The sequence below is a fragment of the Meles meles genome, chromosome 18, assembly GCF_922984935.1.
Source record: "Meles meles chromosome 18, mMelMel3.1 paternal haplotype, whole genome shotgun sequence".
Lineage (NCBI taxonomy): Eukaryota > Metazoa > Chordata > Mammalia > Carnivora > Mustelidae > Meles > Meles meles.
Genome location: NC_060083.1, coordinates 11,587,502 through 11,604,670, shown reverse-complemented (window position 1 = coordinate 11,604,670; position 17,169 = coordinate 11,587,502). Strand labels below are relative to the sequence as shown.

Here is a 17,169-nt window from a genome sequence, read left to right as displayed (position 1 = left end):
AGCCCAGTTATGTGAAGAGAAAATGTGGGAGTCATCTTAAATGTCTCTCTCTCACTCATAGGACCCCAACCCTATAAAAGTCAGGGCTTTTTCCCACATAAAATTCTCTGGGAATCCTTCTGTCTTCTGTATCCGCACACCCACAATGACTCAGTTCAGGCCCTCACTCATCGTATGTGCTGTCCAACGTGAAAGAATTCACATCCACATCTCAGATCCCGGCACAGGGTCGGATACACAAAGGATCACTAAACAGTCGGTCAATTCAGCTGAACAAGGACAATCCGGTTTTATAAGAGAGGATTCCTGGCCTCTCCCCATCTTCATCCCTCCCCCACCCCCTGCTGTCCAATAGCTAATTCTTTACAAACATGGAAACAATCAAAAACTGGTTCAAAGCACAAGAAAGGTTGAATAAACTAAGTATGATACTTGGTTGTGAAGTTATTACGCAACGAACACTTTCTAAGAAATATGTAATAGTCTGTATGTATTCAGAGATAAATAATATATTAACAGAAAAAAGCAGGCAGTGAAACTAAATATATTTTGTAATTCTAATTTTATTATAAATATTCACATACGTGGTAAGTACAATGACAAATACCACTAAATATCAGCAGATCTCGGGGGGGGGGGGGTTGGTTACTGCAAGGCTCCACACATCTCAGGGATTCTGTAACAAACATGCTCTGCTTTCATAAGCAGAAAACAGTATTTTAGGAGAAATCTGTACAAACACAAATACAGATAACGAACTGTTTTCTTCCCACATCTACTAGGACGGCCATCATTTGGCCCACACATATTTCAACAAAACATCGCTCTCAAAGCCACCAGCGAAGTAAAGGAGAACAGGACCGATAATGATCCTCCTACGGTATTTAAAAATATCAACACACAGCATCTACAGGTACACGGAAGCCCTTAGCAAGGGCTCAGTCACGCTCCTACTCTCGACGGGGTCACTGGGTTTGGAGCGCCCTTCACAGCGGGTCTGACTGACACGCCAAGGATTTTCATCACTGACCTCAAAGGGAGAAGTCTGTAGCACAAAGCACTGCATTAACACATTTTGTATAAGGTAGGAGATTTATACTTTTTTTCCTGTACAGAAAGAAACAGGAAGAAAAACCACGACTGAACTTCCAGAAGTGTAACAGGAAGTGTGAAAGGACATACGCTCTGTTCAAACCTGTGACCACCCGAGCCATATGAATGTACGGCATCAGCAGTTGGGACAGCAGCCACCTGGGGAGGAACAGCAGGAGGGCAGGACCGGGGAGGAAAGTGAGGGCCTCTGGGGTGCCACTAACACCCCTGTTGTCTGAGTAGTCAGTGCACATTCTGTTTGGGGAGTGCACTGAGTTCTACACACACTATGATTTGCTCTTTTCCGCATGTATCTTATGCTGCAATTAAAGAGTTGAAAACTTGGGCCTCTGGGAGGCTCAGTCGTTAAGCCTCTGCCTTCAGCTCAGGTCATGATCCTGGGATCCTGGGATGGAGCCTCACATAGGGCTCTCTGCTCAGCAGGAAGCCTGTTTCTCCCTCTCCCACTCTCCCTGCTTGTGTTCTCTCTCTCTCTCTCTCTGTCAAATAAATAAATAAAATCTTTAAAAAAAAAAAAGTTGGAAACAATTGATATACACGAAAACAGCTGATACAGTGGGTTTTGGAGCCAAACTCACAGGAGTCTGAATCGTGGGTCCGGAGGCAAGTTCATCTCTCTGAGCTTCAGTTCACCTATCAACTGGGGTCGAGGGGCTGCTTCCCAGTGCTCCTGCAGGACTGAGTGACAACGGTACTGTGGCTCACGTGTGCCCTCACGATCGCCAGCATCTCCTCCGCTGCCAGCGTTCCACAGCGATAGATTCCCAGATACACAGCTGTAACTGTTACAAAGTTTACACAATTTTTTTTGAGTCCTGACAATCAGAATGGGATTCAAATGCATTATTGACCTCGGAACCAAAACTGATCGATGAAAGTCCTGGCAAATCAAAGGGATGTTATGAGAAGTGTGAAGTGATCAAAGTCCAAGAAAACGAGCAAATACTGAGAAACGCACAACGAGCCGCTTCGAACGCCGCGTCACCTTGGACCGCAAGTCGGCGCTGACAGTGCCCACGGCGAACCGCAAAGCCTCTTGCACTCGGAAGCGCCAGTATTACTCACTCAGGGAGGTGCGAGGGAGGCTGTGCTTTGAAGAAACCTCTCCGAGCGGCAACCCCTAACGCGCTCAGTAAGAAGTCAGAGTCTGGAAACGGCAGCACGCGCACTGTCACGCAGAGGTCACCAGAGAGAGAAGAGCGCGGTGTGGCATGCGGGACTGAGCGGTGGGACCATTTATTTTTTGCTGTAAGCCTTGCAATATTTGACTCTTAATTCTATGTGCACTTATAAGCAAACATATGGCTTTATACGTGTTTTAAAGATTGGGGAAAACAATTTTCTAATACCCAAATATAAGGGTTTCTAGAGATCACAAAACTTCTGACTGAAAGGAACCTAAAGACCATCTCTTTTAGTTCAACTCGCAGATGATGCCCCAGGGGAAGAGAAAGTGGCGGAATCCATGGCCCCCGGCCACCCACCCCTCCTCTCAGGCTCTGCTGGAGAACCTGCTCGGGCTGTCAGAAGTGGACGGGGCGTGACCCGCACAGCAGACCTGGGGCGGGCTGGGGAAGGCGGACGACTCGCAAGGCCGCAGGGACGGGAACCAGCGCCCAGGAGGAAAATCTCAGCCCAGCACAGCTCCCCAAGTCACATGCAGGGCGGCTGCCCCGGGCACACGACTGAGCAGACGGAAGAGCCGCTGAGCAGCCTTCTTCCGTTCATGCGCTGGTCCGTCGGAAGACGCCGACATCATCTAGTCACGCTCAGAAAGGACGAAGTGCCGGTGCCGTGCCGGTGCCAAGGCAAAGAAGGCCACCTCGGCACGTGGGGTTTCTGCTTACGAAGCTACAGGTAGAGACCGTGCTCTGAGGGGACCCGAACAGACCAGGAAGCCGGTGGCCCGGGGGGCTCAGCTGCAGGGCACGAGCCCGGTCCTGGGACTGAGCCCCACATCGGGCTCTTTGCTCGGAGGGGAGCCTGCTTCTCCCTCTGCCTGATGCACACAGTCTCTCTCTCCCCACCCCCAACAAACAAATAAATAAAATCTTTAACAAACAAATAGATCATGAAGCCACCTGGCTTCAGCCAGAGCAAGGGACTATGTCCCAGGAAAGTGGGGTTTTACCTCAAACAACTGAGATAAAGCCTGTACGTTATCTCAGCACACTGGGTCCAGAAAATACAAGGAAAAGGCTTCAGTCTTTTACTTCCTTGGTCAGATTCTCCCTTAAAACTGTATCAGTCAACAGGTTTGTCAAACAAAGTGATACTCAACTCTGAGAAACAGAAATAGTTAGCAGGCAAGGCCTAGGCTCACTAGCAAACGCCTGCCCCTCACCCGCCTCTGCTTAAGCCAAATGAGAAGGACGGCCGGTGGCCACCTGCCCTTGCTAGTGCCAGCCGGCAGCTCCGGGTGCAGCCCACCCGCCTCTGACGGGGCAGCCTGCCACCACAGACCCCTGGTGCTCCTTCCACAGAGCAAAATGAACCTTCCACACTCGAGCCAACCTAGGCCTTCTGCTCCACCAGAGCTGCTACCAGACAGCAGTGCGCGTCCGTTTCACTGAAACAATCACTCTGCAGTGTTCAGAAGCACCTACTAGGCACCGTTACAGGAGATCAGGACCTGCCTCTTGGAGAGTTCTGAAGAAGGGAGTCTAGCGTCACCCCTTGCAAACAGCGTGGCACCGCCGCAGCACCCCCAGGGCGCTCACGGCAGGAGGGAACAAGAATCTGGGTACTGCGTCATGAGCACATCTGCCTTCCCGAGTAAAAAGTCGCTGATTCCTCTACCTAACCCTTAAAACGAGATCACAAAAGTTCGGTTTTGATCATTTTCTCAAGGAATCCCTGTAAATTTCTTTGGAATCCCAATTCCGAAACCTACTGCAACAGCCCTAATCTCTCTCCAGAATTGCTGACACGGAATTCCAGGGGCTGGACACCACCAGGACACGCAGATTCTCATCAGGGAAGATGGAAGATAAAGGAAGGGCTTCAGGGTGATTTAGGGCTTTTATCTGCCAAACCACAGACACTCCACAGCATCTCTGCAGGGAAACTCAGGTCACAGGTGCACCTGTCATTGACGCTGCCATCGTCACACTGTCTCTTCTGTCACGGAGCTGACAGCACGCTCGGCCAAGACGTTCTTGAGTGGGCATACTGTGTGCCTGCAACCGTGCAAATGTGCCCTTGAAGTGTCCCAAGCAGTTAAGAGTTCGCATAGGAAAAAGCACGAGGTCACCATTTGGAGCAATATCGAAAACAGCCCACAGCGCAGCCCGGGGTTGAAGGCGGTGCACCTGCAGGCTGTGGAGCGAGGCCAACTGGGATCCGACTCCGGCCCCACTCTTCTATGGGGACACCTGGGACACCGCCACCGAATACCTCTTTCTCCTCTGTAAATGTGCTAACACGTACAGTGACCTCAGAAGGGCACCCGCCCTGCGGTGTGTGCTCAGCAAGTGTCTGCTATGATTCCAACCCTTCAGAAGGTAACAAGCTCGTCCTCGAGAGCATGACTCGAGCCTCGCTGGCCGGGGCTGCCCACTTCCTAGCCGCGTCACCTCGGGCAGGTACTGCTCTCTGTGCTGCAGTGTTCTCAGTGGAAATGGGAACTACAGTGACATCCCAGGGTTTTGCCAAGGAGGAATGAAGTCACATTAAACCATTTAGCGCAGAGCCCGGTTTAAAGGGTTACTATCTACCTTTTCATCAAGTGGCTGGTGTCAGCTAAGTTCCCTCCTTCTCTTCCTCCAACTTTGCTTTAGAAAAAGCAAGTTTCTATAACATATAAAACCTACCGTTTCACCAACACGGCCATGCTAAGTATCAGTGAAGACCTCTGGCAGTCTGCGTGAGGCACCATGTGCTCTTCACCAGCGCAGTCTGAGGGCAGACGTCTCGATGAGCCTCCTGATAGCTCATCAGTCGTGACGAAAAATGCTGCACAAAAACCTGCTTTCACGATGACTAGCTTAAAATAATGACTTACATATATTTAATCAGCAAGCCATGAGACAGCCAGAAAAGGAACCAGCAATGGTCTGCATAAGACTCTTCCTTCTGGGGCGCCTGGGGCTCAGTGGGTTAAAGCCTCTGCCTTCGGCTCAGGTCATGATCCCAGGGTCCTGGGATCCAGCCCTGCATTGGGCTCTCTGCTCAGCAGGGAGACTGCTTCCCCCATCTCTCTGCTTGCCTCTCTGCCTACTTGTGATCTCCATCTGTCAAATAAATTTTAAAAAAATAAAAATTAAAAAAAAAAGAATCAGTTAAGAGAAAAAGATGGATAAACTGGACATTACAAATTTCCGAAGTTGTTCTTTAAACACTAAGAAAAAGAACAGGCAAGCCACAGACAAGGAGAAAACGTGTAGAAAGTGTTATTTCCAGCAAAGGTTTCTACAGACCACATTAAGAACTCTTAGAGCTCGCTACAACAATACAATGCAATAAAAAAAGGGCCACAAGTGGGAACATTTCACCAAAGAAGGTAAGTGCATGGCAAATAAAGTACATGAATAAAGAGATGCGTGTCGTTAGTTGTTGGAGAAATTCAAGTTAAAGCCACCCTGGCCTGCCCCGGCACTCCCGCAGGACAGCGACAATGAAAGTGCTGGCGTGGACGCGGAGAGGGAGGATGCGGAGCAGCACATTCTGGAAAGGAGGCCGACCATGGCTCTGAAGTCAACCACACACCTGCCTTGTGACCCAGCGGCTCCACTCCCAGCTACTGACCCAGAGGAGTGGAAACACGTGCACACAAACAGGAAACAACTTGAGTTTCCAGCCGGCGGATGCACACAAACGCCAGTGCAGAAATCCAGTGGAACGCTACTCGTCTGTGAAAAGGATCCGACTACTGACAACGGCAACACGCTGCCTGAAAAGCAACATGCTGAGGACAGGAAGCCAGACACAAACGACGACATAACGCAGACGACATAACGCAGAATCCCGCACCAAACTATAGAACAGGCAAACCACAGTGACAGAGAGCAGATCGGTGGCTGCCAGAGGTGCAGGAATGGAACGGACTGCAAAGGAGTTCAAGGGAACTTCTGAAGACTGCAGAGATGTTCTAGGTCATGAATGCCATGGCGCTTACACCACTCTAAGTATTTGTCAAATGTCGGCTGAAAACGGTGAATCTCACTGTTTGCCAATTATGCCTCAATAAAGCTCGCAGCACACTCCCTCTGGGACACACCTTGACATCTTCCTCTTTCTCAACACCATCGCACCAGCATTTTCTCATCTGACTCACTCCCGTGCAGCCAGCATCCGTGTCCTGCTTCCCTCATCACTGTACTCCACACACATCGTCACTCATCTTCCTGAAACGTGGCTTAACCAAGCCGAACGCCTTCAGCCAGTCTCTACTGTCCAGAAAAGGATAAGCTTCCTACCAAGGTGTTCTGGCTCCTCTAAGACATCTCTTGAGGGCAGGACACATCTTATTTATCTTGGTAATCCACTGGCTGTGCTCTGAACTGCACGGCACGGTCTCAGCATTCCGAAACTGCACACAAACAGAATTTTAGAAATCTGATGACTCGGATGATCAAATTCCATGACACTGCCTACCGTGGTACACTGGAAAATGCCCCCATCGATATTCATGTCCTCATCCCTGCAACCTGCGGATATCACCTTTACATGCCAAGGGGAGGGGGGGCTCTGCAGGTGTGATGAGAGAGCCGAGGCGGGCAGGTCCCGAGCAATTACACACATCCTTAGGAGGACGGGCAGAGGGAGCTTGGACACAAAGAGGAAAGGCCATACGAAGACGCAGCCTTGAAGACTGACAAGCGGAGGAATGCCAACCACCCTGGAAGCTAGGCTCTTCCCAGCGGGAGTGACACTCTCCTTTCAGCCCAGTGACACTGATTTTAGACTTCCGCCCTCCAGAACCATGAGGAATACATTTCTGTTGTTTGAAGCCTTCTAGTTCAGGGATATGTGTTCCAGCAGCCCTAGAAAACTATATGCTTTCCTTTACAAACGAAAGACTACACACAGTAAAATATTTTAAAGTCCTAGCAGCTTCTTGCTGAGTAGTGTCAACAACAAAGTTTTACACAGTGAATAAAATGTAGGCTTTCTTGTAACACTTTGCAATAAAAAAGAGGAATTAGTATTTTTTGATGTCTCCTATACCAGTTAACTCATTATCTCATATTCTAACCAACATATTCCAATCAGCACAGCACTTGACAAAACAGAATTCACTTAGATTCAATGGATGGTCTAAAACCACACAGTTAGCGGGAGACCAACCGAAGATTCAAGACCTCAAGCCGAAGTCCGTGCTCGTCCCACAGCGCCATGCTGCCTAAATGTGGCTCCAGTATCAGGACAGCAAACGTTTACCGTTAATTCACTAACCAGGAATTAAATGTGTTCTTCCCGTTCCCCTCCTAAACGTAATTTCTAACCCAAACTGGACTCATCAAGTTTTTTTAGATGAACAAAATCTTGACGTTTCAATTTCTTCACACTTCTCTAGTTTTGGTACTCGAACCCCAATTTTAACTGTGAATTAGTGTTCTTTACAGAATGCGTTACTTACTAAATGACTTTATCTTTACTGCTTTAACCATGTCCATGAGATAAAAGAAAAAAATAACTGTAAAAGCTGTGACAGCACCTTATTTGGAGATCTACAAGACTAAATACTGTCTCGGGGATATGTTAGGCTCTTCCACATTACAGTGTTTCATCCAAACATCAACTTCTCAGAAACTACTATCCTCCTTGCTGGCATCAGCACCAACAAAGAGCTCCCTGGTGATGATTCACCTCCGCTATGACTTCTCTAACCCTGTCCCAGTACAGATGGGAATTTTTTTCCTCAGTGGTTCATGTCCGTTCATTAATCAAGAGTGCTAAATGTAGGATGACCGTTGTTTTTTATATTTTTTATATATTTTATTTATCCAACACAGAGAGAGAACATGCGGGTGAGCATGAGCAGGGAGGGGCAGACAGAGAGGGGGAAGCCAACTCCCCACTGAGCAGAAAGCCCCATGCAGGGCTTGATCCCAGGACCCCGAGATCATGACCTGAGCCAAAGGCAGACGCTCAACCGACTGAGCCACCCACGTGCCCCTAAGACAACCATTTAATAAAGAGTATGAAATAAGTGGGTATATTCACTATTGAGAACTCAGGTGCACAACACATCCCCCTGGAAAGGAAAAGGGAAAGGGGAGGTCAATACCATCTGGAACACGCGAAGGGTCAGTCAGGGCCACCGGACCCCTGTCGGACTGCTCTCTCCTGCCTCTCTCTCACTCTCCGGATATTATTAAAAACATGAGGGTGCTAAGAGATACCTCACATTCTGACTTCTTGCCCTTTTAAAAACCTAGCGAATGTAACTGTCATAACCTGAATGTTTTGACAAAGCACAAAAGCCATTGTTTCACCCAAGTTTGCTTTAAAAAATCCTATTACACTAGTTACAAATAAACTCACTACCCAGGACTCTTTCCTTAGGCAGGAAACACTACCTTATCTTATGCATATCTACAGCTGTGTGCACATACACAGCTATACATTTACATACACGCATATATAAACAGACTAATTTAAAAAACTGATTCAGTAAGACCATGTTTTATCCAATAATGACTCCGTTTGAAAAAAAATGTGTTGTGGATACACCGCTCTTCCCTGAAGCTGAGTGATGCACAAACCTGGGTTTTTAAAAGCAACCCGGGCGACTGCACCATGCTGAGAGCTGCAGTCTGAATCGGGACAGACGCAGACAGAAAGGAACACACAGAAGAGCCAGCTTCACAGGACCCACAGGTTTGGCGGCTGAGTGCAGGTCACTGACATGAGAGCGTGTTTATTAGTGGTGCCATCGATCACCGACGCAAGAGAAAATCTGTGACCATAAAGCACAATACACATTCTTTTCTGAGAAACTGTGCCCTTCTGTCTGCTCCAAGGTCCCATCAAGGCTGAGACTGTCTTGGTCACTCTGTCACCCCTGGCACAGCAGCTTCCACTTGACAGAAATGAAAGACACTTTCCTGAAGGGAGTCCAACTCTGTGAAGTCTTGTCTGTAAGTCAGTGGCATGACAAACATCCTTCCAAACCTCACTCTGTGTAGCCCTATCATAGGGCTGGTTTCATAAGAGATAATCAATAAATATTAGTTAACTGGCTAATTTTTACCCACAGGCCAGTCTGACTGGAAATGCTTCCAACTGCGCTCGCTAAGACACAACCACTGGACACGGCAAAGTACACCCACAAAGGAGGTCGAGACAGTTGTTCTCGAATCTGTTCCTCCTCCTCCCAGCCATTATCTGAGTCATCCAGATGCAGAACCCTGAGTCATCTTTGCTATCTCCTGTCAACATGCAAACAAGTTTCCAAAGTCCCCTCTTCCATACCTTCTGCAAGTCCTGCTCCTATCGGTCACCAGCCCAAAGCTCCTTACCAAAAAACTCATCCCCAACTGTGACAGTCCCCCAGATCTGTCCTCTGCACTGCAGTCCTGCCCACGTGCCACCAACAATTCTAGTCCGTCACTACCTCGGTGGGTATCACTCAGCAGCCTCACTCCACAGTCCACAGCGTAAAATCCAAACACCTTATCAATCCGTTCATTATCTGTCCCTTAACATACTTTCCAACCTCGTATCCCGCTATTCCTTCCATCAAGAAGTGACCTCTTCTCACTACCATCCCCCCATGTCCAAGAGAGGTCTGTTTTCCTAATCACAGGTCAAACACTATTTCCTGCAGCAAAGACCTTCCCTGACTACCCAAAACATACTCCCTACCACTTTCCTAGAAAATCTCTTCCCATCTGGATTTTCAAAGTAACTTCTAGCGTTTTTCACCTTCTGCCTTACAATAGTTTCCTACACATGCTTTTCACCTCCCTCCCACACTGCAGACGCTCCTGTGAAGACGCTCGAGGTCTGGCACCGCTTCTCCCTCTTCCCACTCCACGCTCATCCATCCTCTGCCTCACAAGGCAGAGCTTAAATACCCCAGACCCTTGACCTACTCCGACTAAACAGGAGTCTAACCCTTGGGTATTCTCACTTGCCTTGCCAGTGACGGAACCCTGCAGCTCTCTTCCCACATATCCGTAGTCACTGCAGTGAACTGGTAAACCTTCTCTCTTCGTGGGGGGAGAAGAAAATCCCCAAGGAGGAAGTGAACAGGTGCCACAGGTGACAGAAGTGGAAAAAGGGAATGGCAGAAAAAAGGAAGCAAGGCTCATGAAAGGACAGTGGTCAGGAGATCTCCAGGGAATGCATAATTGTCAAAAGCCTGGGACATGATGAATCCCAGACCCGTCCCCCTGAAACAAATGATACCTTAGATGTTGATGAAAGAAAGAAAGAACAAACAAGACCAAAACAAAGAGTGGGACAGATACTCACTGAATGAGTAGAATAATAAGGAAAGGAATAAATCTGAAAACTGAAAAGAGAGCAAACTTTCCTCTTTCCCTCCTTCTACCAGCCTGTACTGACAAAGCACTTTCTGCTATGATGCAAGCAAGTGTTGTCCATCTGGGCTGTGTGCTAGGAAGGGGACCACCAAGCACACAGCTACAAAGCAACTGAAACTGAGGTGAGTACACTGAAACTGAGCGACTGTGACCACGGAACTGAATTATTTTTTATTTTATTTATTTGACAGACAGAGATCACAAGAAGGCAGAGAGGCAGGCGGGGGTAGGAGAGTGGGGAGAGGAGCAGGCTCCCCCCAGAGCAGGGAGCCCAATGCAGGGCTCGATCCCAGGACCCTGGGATCATGAACTGAGCTGAAGGCAAAAGCTTTAACCCACTGAGCCACCCAGGCGCCCCAGAACTGAATTTTTAATTTTACTTAATTTAAAGGAAAGTAGTAGCCATATGGGGCCAGTGGCTACTGTATCAGCCAGTGATTGTCCAGAATACGAAATGTACTCACCTAGTATTTGAATTGTCCAAAGTCTTTTCCTCACCAAATTCCAGTAAGCTAATAAAAGTTCATGATCAATTTTCTGTTTAGTAACCCATTACATCTTTTCCAGTTTTCACCTTCATTTTACTGAGGAAGGGAAGGAGAGCAGAGCTGAAGAGGGGACGAAGAAAAGAGCACAGGCCAGGATCAGAACGCCGGGCACTGCACCGGCAGTGTTCTTCGTGCACCATTTCTTCTGACCCCCCTCAGCCACATCTGAGACAGAGAGGACCCCCTCTTCTAAAGCTGAGGAAACTAAGACAGAGAGCAATTAACTGGCTCGCCGGGCTAACAGCTTTCTCGGGACTAGGGTTCAAATCCTCATCTAAATGCAGAAGAGCTCTCAAGCACTCTACTTGGATTGCTAAGACCAAAAACCGGCAGGACAAAAAGTAGGCTGGGGAATCGCAGGAGCCTAACGTTATTCAGAACAGCCGGTCCCGCCAGCACACCCGACCAGAGACTGAGGGTGTATTCAGGCTACTCTGCTGCATGTCTGGTAAATGACGCTCAATAAACTCAGCCATCCCTTCAACCATACATATGATTCCAAGCTGGGGTACACAGCACTGAACAAAATGGAAGTCTCCACCCTCATGGGGTTTACAGTACAAAAAAGGAATTTAAAGAATAATTAGGAACATCTCTAAATGTGGTGAGAACTAAACAGACACTCAAATAAGCCACTTAGCGGCAAGGAGAGACTGTGACTGTTCCAGGCCAAGGCACCGCAGGGACAGATGGAGAGGTGGACGGGCTGGGAGCGCATGTGGGACAGCAAGGAAGTCAGTGCAGCAAGAGCATGGAGACCGCACGGGGGGGGGGGGGGGGGGGGGGGGGGGCGCACATGCCTGTGTGGCTCAGTGGGTTAAAGCCTCTGCCTTCGGCTCGGGTCGTGATCCCAGGGTCCTGGGATAGAGCCCCACATTGGGCTCTCTGATCAGCGGGGAGCCTGCTCCCCCCCCCCACCTGCCTCTCTGCCTACTTGTGATCTCTGTCTGTCAAATAAATAAATTTAGAAAAAAAAAAGCACAGAGAGGGGAGAGAAGCAGGCGACAGGGCTGCACGGTTAAGCAGGGGCCAGACCCCGCTGGGACCTGTGGGTCCCTGGAAGGCTTTGGAATGTTTTTTTAAGATCACGAGACCCACAGGAGCGGAGAGTGTGTGTGCGGGGTGAGCGTGCTGAGAAGAGTAAAGGAGACGTGATCTCATCCGTGTCACAGAGGGAACACTGGAACTGTAAAAGTGGGTGGTGAGGAAGCAAAAGCAAGGAGAAAGGGAAAAGCAGGAAGTCCAAGTAGGAAGGACTTTTTTGAGTGATGAAGCAATTTTAAATTAGTAGGAGAGCTGCACATGTAGGGTAGAAACAAACTAATTCAGAGTCAGACCACCAGCCGCGAACACACGGGAAGAAGAAAAGGCTGAGTTCTAAAGGAGTCCCTAAGAGAGGACCTGCGCACAGGTCTCTTCAGGCTCCACCGTACTCCCAGGCACTACTTCCCACACCCTCGCGCCCTGGCACCGCACGCAGAACCACCAGCAGCCGGTCCGCACAGTGCACGCTCACAGACGGTCCCGCTGCTCCCGGGCCCAGCTTTCCGCATGTGGTCTGTCTGTCCGCGGGGATTTCAGAACCGGCGGAGCGGCCCTGACAAACGGACTACAACACCGGCAGCACGACTTCCCGCTACCCTTGCCTTCCTCCCCCCAGCAGCCTCCCCGCCCCACTCAAGGCTTCCCGACGTTTGGCAACACAGTTTCCCCAAACCTGAAACCGCGGGACGGGAAACTGAAACACAGAACGGGCGCAGAAAAGCCGCCCGGCGGGAACATCCCCGGGGGGCGCGCTCATTCATGACCCCTTGGCGGCGGAACCCTCCAGGAGGTGTCGTTGCAGGCGCCCGGGCCCCGGGCTGCGCGTGTCCACGCACCCAAAGCACGGCTCGCTGGTCGCTGCTCACAGCCTGCGCAAGGTCCTCCCGCCTGCAAGCTGACCGCGGGGCAAGCAGGTGCGGAGCAAAAGTGCTAAGCGACCGCCGGCCGCAGCGCCGTTCCCAGCCGGGTCACTTGCGCCCGTTCCAGCGCACAGGGCTAGACCCCGGGCCTCCCGGGAGGGCCCCCTGCTCCCCTCCCTCCCGCCCTTCCTCGCTGCTCCGGCACCAAGCGCCGCCGCGCGGGCTGCCGGCCGCGATCTGCCCCAAAACGAGCTGCTGCTTCCGTCCCTTTTACTCGCCTCTGCGCGCCCCCGTCCAGGGCGTCTAACGCGGGGAGGACCGAGGCGAAAGCGGGGTGCCGACGCCGGTCGTGCCCGGGACCTCGGCATCAGACCCGCGTCCGCGCAGGGCAAGGCAGGCCGGCTTCACCGGCTAGTCCCCGAGCCCAAGCCGGGGCGGGAGGCCTGCGCGCCGTCGGGGCCGCCTCGACCCAAGACCCAAGCCACGACGGGCTCAGGCCCCGCTGGGCTCCAGAGCGACGGGGCAGGTCGTGACCAGCGCCCTGCGGCCGCTCGAAGGGCACCGGGTCACAGCAGGCGCGTTTCCCGCAACAGCGGGGCGGCACAGAGGCGGACCCCGCAGGCCCCCGAAGGACCCCGCGCCGCCGCCTGCCCGCTCTCCCCCCGCACAACCCGCCTCCACAGCGCGGACGCCTGCCCGCGGCGCGCGGGGGGCAGGGCCCGAGAGACCTCAGCGCCTCCGCCCGCGGGGTCCCGAACGGCGCCCCGGGAGAGCGCGAGGGCCGGACGAGGGCGACCCCGGCCGCGCCCGCACCCCCGCCGCCCTGGGGGCAGCGTCCCGGAGGCCGGACGTGCCGGACAGCGGTTTCGGTTTCCGAGCAGCGGGCGACCCCGCCGGCGCGGCCGGTCCCCAAGGGCGCCCCGCTCACGCCCACGGCCGCGCCCCGCCGCACGGTCCGGACCCGGCTCCGCAGCCGCCGCGGCCCGCGGGGTCGGGGACGCCCGAGGGGCGTCGCCCCGGGAGCCGCGCCCAGAACCCCGGCCCGCCGCGCGCCCCCGACACCCGCCGCGCGCCCCCGACACCCGCGGCGCCCGGTGCGACCACGCCCGGCCGGGCTTCCGCAGCGCCCGCTCCGCCCTGCGCCGTCCCGCGCGCCCCCCGCACAGCCTACCTTCCGCCATGTCGGGCCGGCCCTGCCGCAGCCTCGCGAGAAGTGCGCGGCGCTCACGGGGCGGCGCGCCCGGGCGGCCGCAGGTCTCGCGAGAGTCTCGGAGGGGGCGGGGGCGCGCGGGGAGGCGGGCGCGGGCGGCGCGCGGCAGCCTCTCTTCCGGTGGTGTTTTCGAGGCCGGGGCCGCAGTTCGTTGACGGCCTCGGTCGCGGCCGAGGCTCCGCGGGGCCCTGCTGGGTGGACGCGGCGAGCGACACTAGTGCTTGCACTGAGCCGGCCGGGGGACGGGCGGGGGCGGGCACGCTGCTCTCACGGCTCGTGTCTTGCCGGGCAGCTGAGGTAGCGGCAGAGGCGACGACTGGAACGGGGACTCACCATGCGCCCCACTGTGCACCCCTCCCCGGACCCCCGCGCACCCCACGATGCACCCCACTATGCACCCCTCCCTGGACCCCACCGCGCACCCCACTATGCACCCCTCCCCGGACTCCACCGCGCGCCCCACTCTGCACCCCTCCACGGACCCCAGAGCGCACTCCACCACGCACCCCTCAGCGGACCCCACGGCGCACCCCTTCTCGGACCTAACCGCAGAGACCACCGCGTACTTCACCGCGCACACCACCGCACACCCCTCCGCGGACCCCACCGTGCACCCCACTGTGCACCCCTCCACGGACTACACCACACACCCCACGATGCACCCCACTGCACGTCCCACTATGCACCCTCCGTGAACCCCACCGCGCACCTCATTAGGCACTCTACCATGCACCCCTCCTTGGACTCCACCAATGACCCCACGGTAGAACCTTTGCACACCCCACCCTGGACCCCACCCTTGCGGACCCCACTATGCATCCTACCACACCGCATACCAATGGCCCCTCCACAGATCCTACAGTGGACCCAACCGATGACCCCAAGTGGACCTCAGCGCACACCCCAGGATCCCTCTGTGGACCCCACCAGGGACCAGAGGCCGTTGCTTAGTCGTTTAAAGCCTAAGGAAGGGGACCCAAATGGGCTGAGAGGTGTCAGGAGACCAGACGATGACATGAGTTCACGGACCAGAGAGAGACGCAAGATCTGGCCTGAAGGGCCCGCGCTGCGTGCCTCCTGTGCGTGTGGACGGGGTGCTTTCCGAGCAGAACCCCCCGTAGGCTGAGAGCACGGATGACGATGCTGGCCCAGCCTTGGGATTCCCTGCCAGACAGGTGGAGCGGACAGGTGCAGACCGATAGGGCCAGGGGGTAGGGTCGTGAAATCCAGGTCCCTGTCCTGTCGAGGGTCGGTGGGGAGGCCCGTGTGCCAGGTGGCAAAGGGCAGCTCCAAGCTCGGTAGCCCTGGGAAGTGATAAGGTCCAGGACAGGGAGTGCAACACACCTGCCCCAGCGAACAGTAAGAAGCCGGGAAAATGGACTATTGGGACTGAGAGGTAGGGAAGCAGGGAGACCCTAAGCCAGGAGCCAAACCTTCAGTGACTCTGGGGACCTCCCACAGCAAAAAACAGGGTTAAGGAGTAATAGGACCCAATAGCAGAGACCTTTCCAGACAGATCTGTAGCCAAAGTAGAAGCGAGAGAACGGTGGCGGCCGCATCTTTGGAAGCATGGGGACCGCAGGGGACGCGGTGGCTGGGAGACGAGCCAAGGGAGGTATGGAAGTCTGAGAACAGCAGAGGGGTCCCGAGCTGGAGAAGCCCTGGGTGCTATCAAAGGTAAGCACCAGAGGGTAGGAAGGGGGAGTCGAGAAGGGATCTGCAGTACGTTCTGAGGGAGAGGGAGGAATTCTGGCCCAGGGACACGCGGGAGATGGAAGCGGAGAGGGTGTGGAGGCGCGTCAGGACAGTGGCGTGCTCAGGGAGATGCTGCTCCAGCTGCGGGGGGATACTGAAGGTGGGCGGGACGTGGGCCAGGGCAGGTGGCCGCGCGGGGCCGAGCAAGGAGCACTTAGACCACCAAGGGTTAGGGGAGGACTTGCGGGGCGTGCGAGCCAGACCAGAGTGCCCAGCTTCTTCGTCTGTGAAGAGTGCTTTGGAGGCGTGCCACACACTGAGCCACTGGGATCATCGGTGTGGCCTGGAAAGCCTGTCCCCTTAGGCCACAAGCAGCCGTGGCCATTTGAGCGCGCCCTCCAGACACATGCTGGGTCCTGGCCAAGAAATGAGGGGAGTGTCTGGGATATGGAATCATAGCTGATGCCTGTTTGGCGAAAGACCACTTCCCCGGTCTCACCAGCATCAGCCTGGCACGTGACACGGTGAGTGCTCGGTGTTCGAGGCGCGGCTGCCTCTGAGTGAGCCACACCGGCAGTCAGGAGAACTGGGTGCAAGTCCGGCTCGGCAGCTGATGTGCTGTGTTGGTGCGGGCAGGGGCCTGCAAGCTCGTGCTCCCATCACGACTCCACCACTGTCTCAGCACGCTCTTAAGGATTCGGAGGGTCAGGACCCGTGTGAGAATGTGACGAAAACCAGGGACAGCAACACACGTGCGGGAAGAAACAGATTTGGGCCCTTCCAGCTGGCTGGGACTAGACGCCCACAGCCGAATGGAAACCCACTCAGGGGCTGGAGTACCCCCTCCTCACGGCCTCCCTGGGGAAACCCTCCACGCTGCATGCGCGGACCTCTTAGGAGGACCCGGAATAGACCCTGATCCTGGGCCTTTGTCTTCTGTCCTCCTTCTGGATTCCTAATAGGCTTGAAAGCCCTGAGCCACGGAGAGGCCTTAGTGGCGAGAACCCGGGACACAACGCCGCGCTAGCACTGGGTGGACGAACTCCAACTGCCCCCAGGCTCCAGGGTGCTCCCAACATTGGAACGACCGGAGAGAGGGACAGTCTGAAAACTCAGCCCTGGAACCAGGCTCACCGTAGACCTGGCTCAGCTTTTGCTCAGGCGAAGAGTGTGGAGTTATCCGGGACAGGGAACAGGAGGCTCGT

General features: G+C 53.9%; 1 protein-coding gene across 2 annotated transcripts in view; it reads right to left on the bottom strand.

Moving 5' to 3' along the window:
- The window catches only part of ANKFY1 (ankyrin repeat and FYVE domain containing 1), a 72,760-nt gene extending 58,476 nt beyond the window's left edge, over positions 1-14,284 (bottom strand). The window contains exon 1 of one of the 2 annotated variants that reach the window (XM_045985525.1): positions 14,231-14,284. In XM_045985525.1, coding sequence (XP_045841481.1) covers positions 14,231-14,240 — 10 coding nt within the window. In that variant the 5' untranslated portion in view covers positions 14,241-14,284. Of the gene's footprint in view, positions 1-13,337; positions 14,099-14,230 lie in introns of those variants that run through there. The other variant, XM_045985526.1, reaches the window with a different exon arrangement.
- Positions 14,285-17,169: the final 2,885 nt, after the last annotated feature.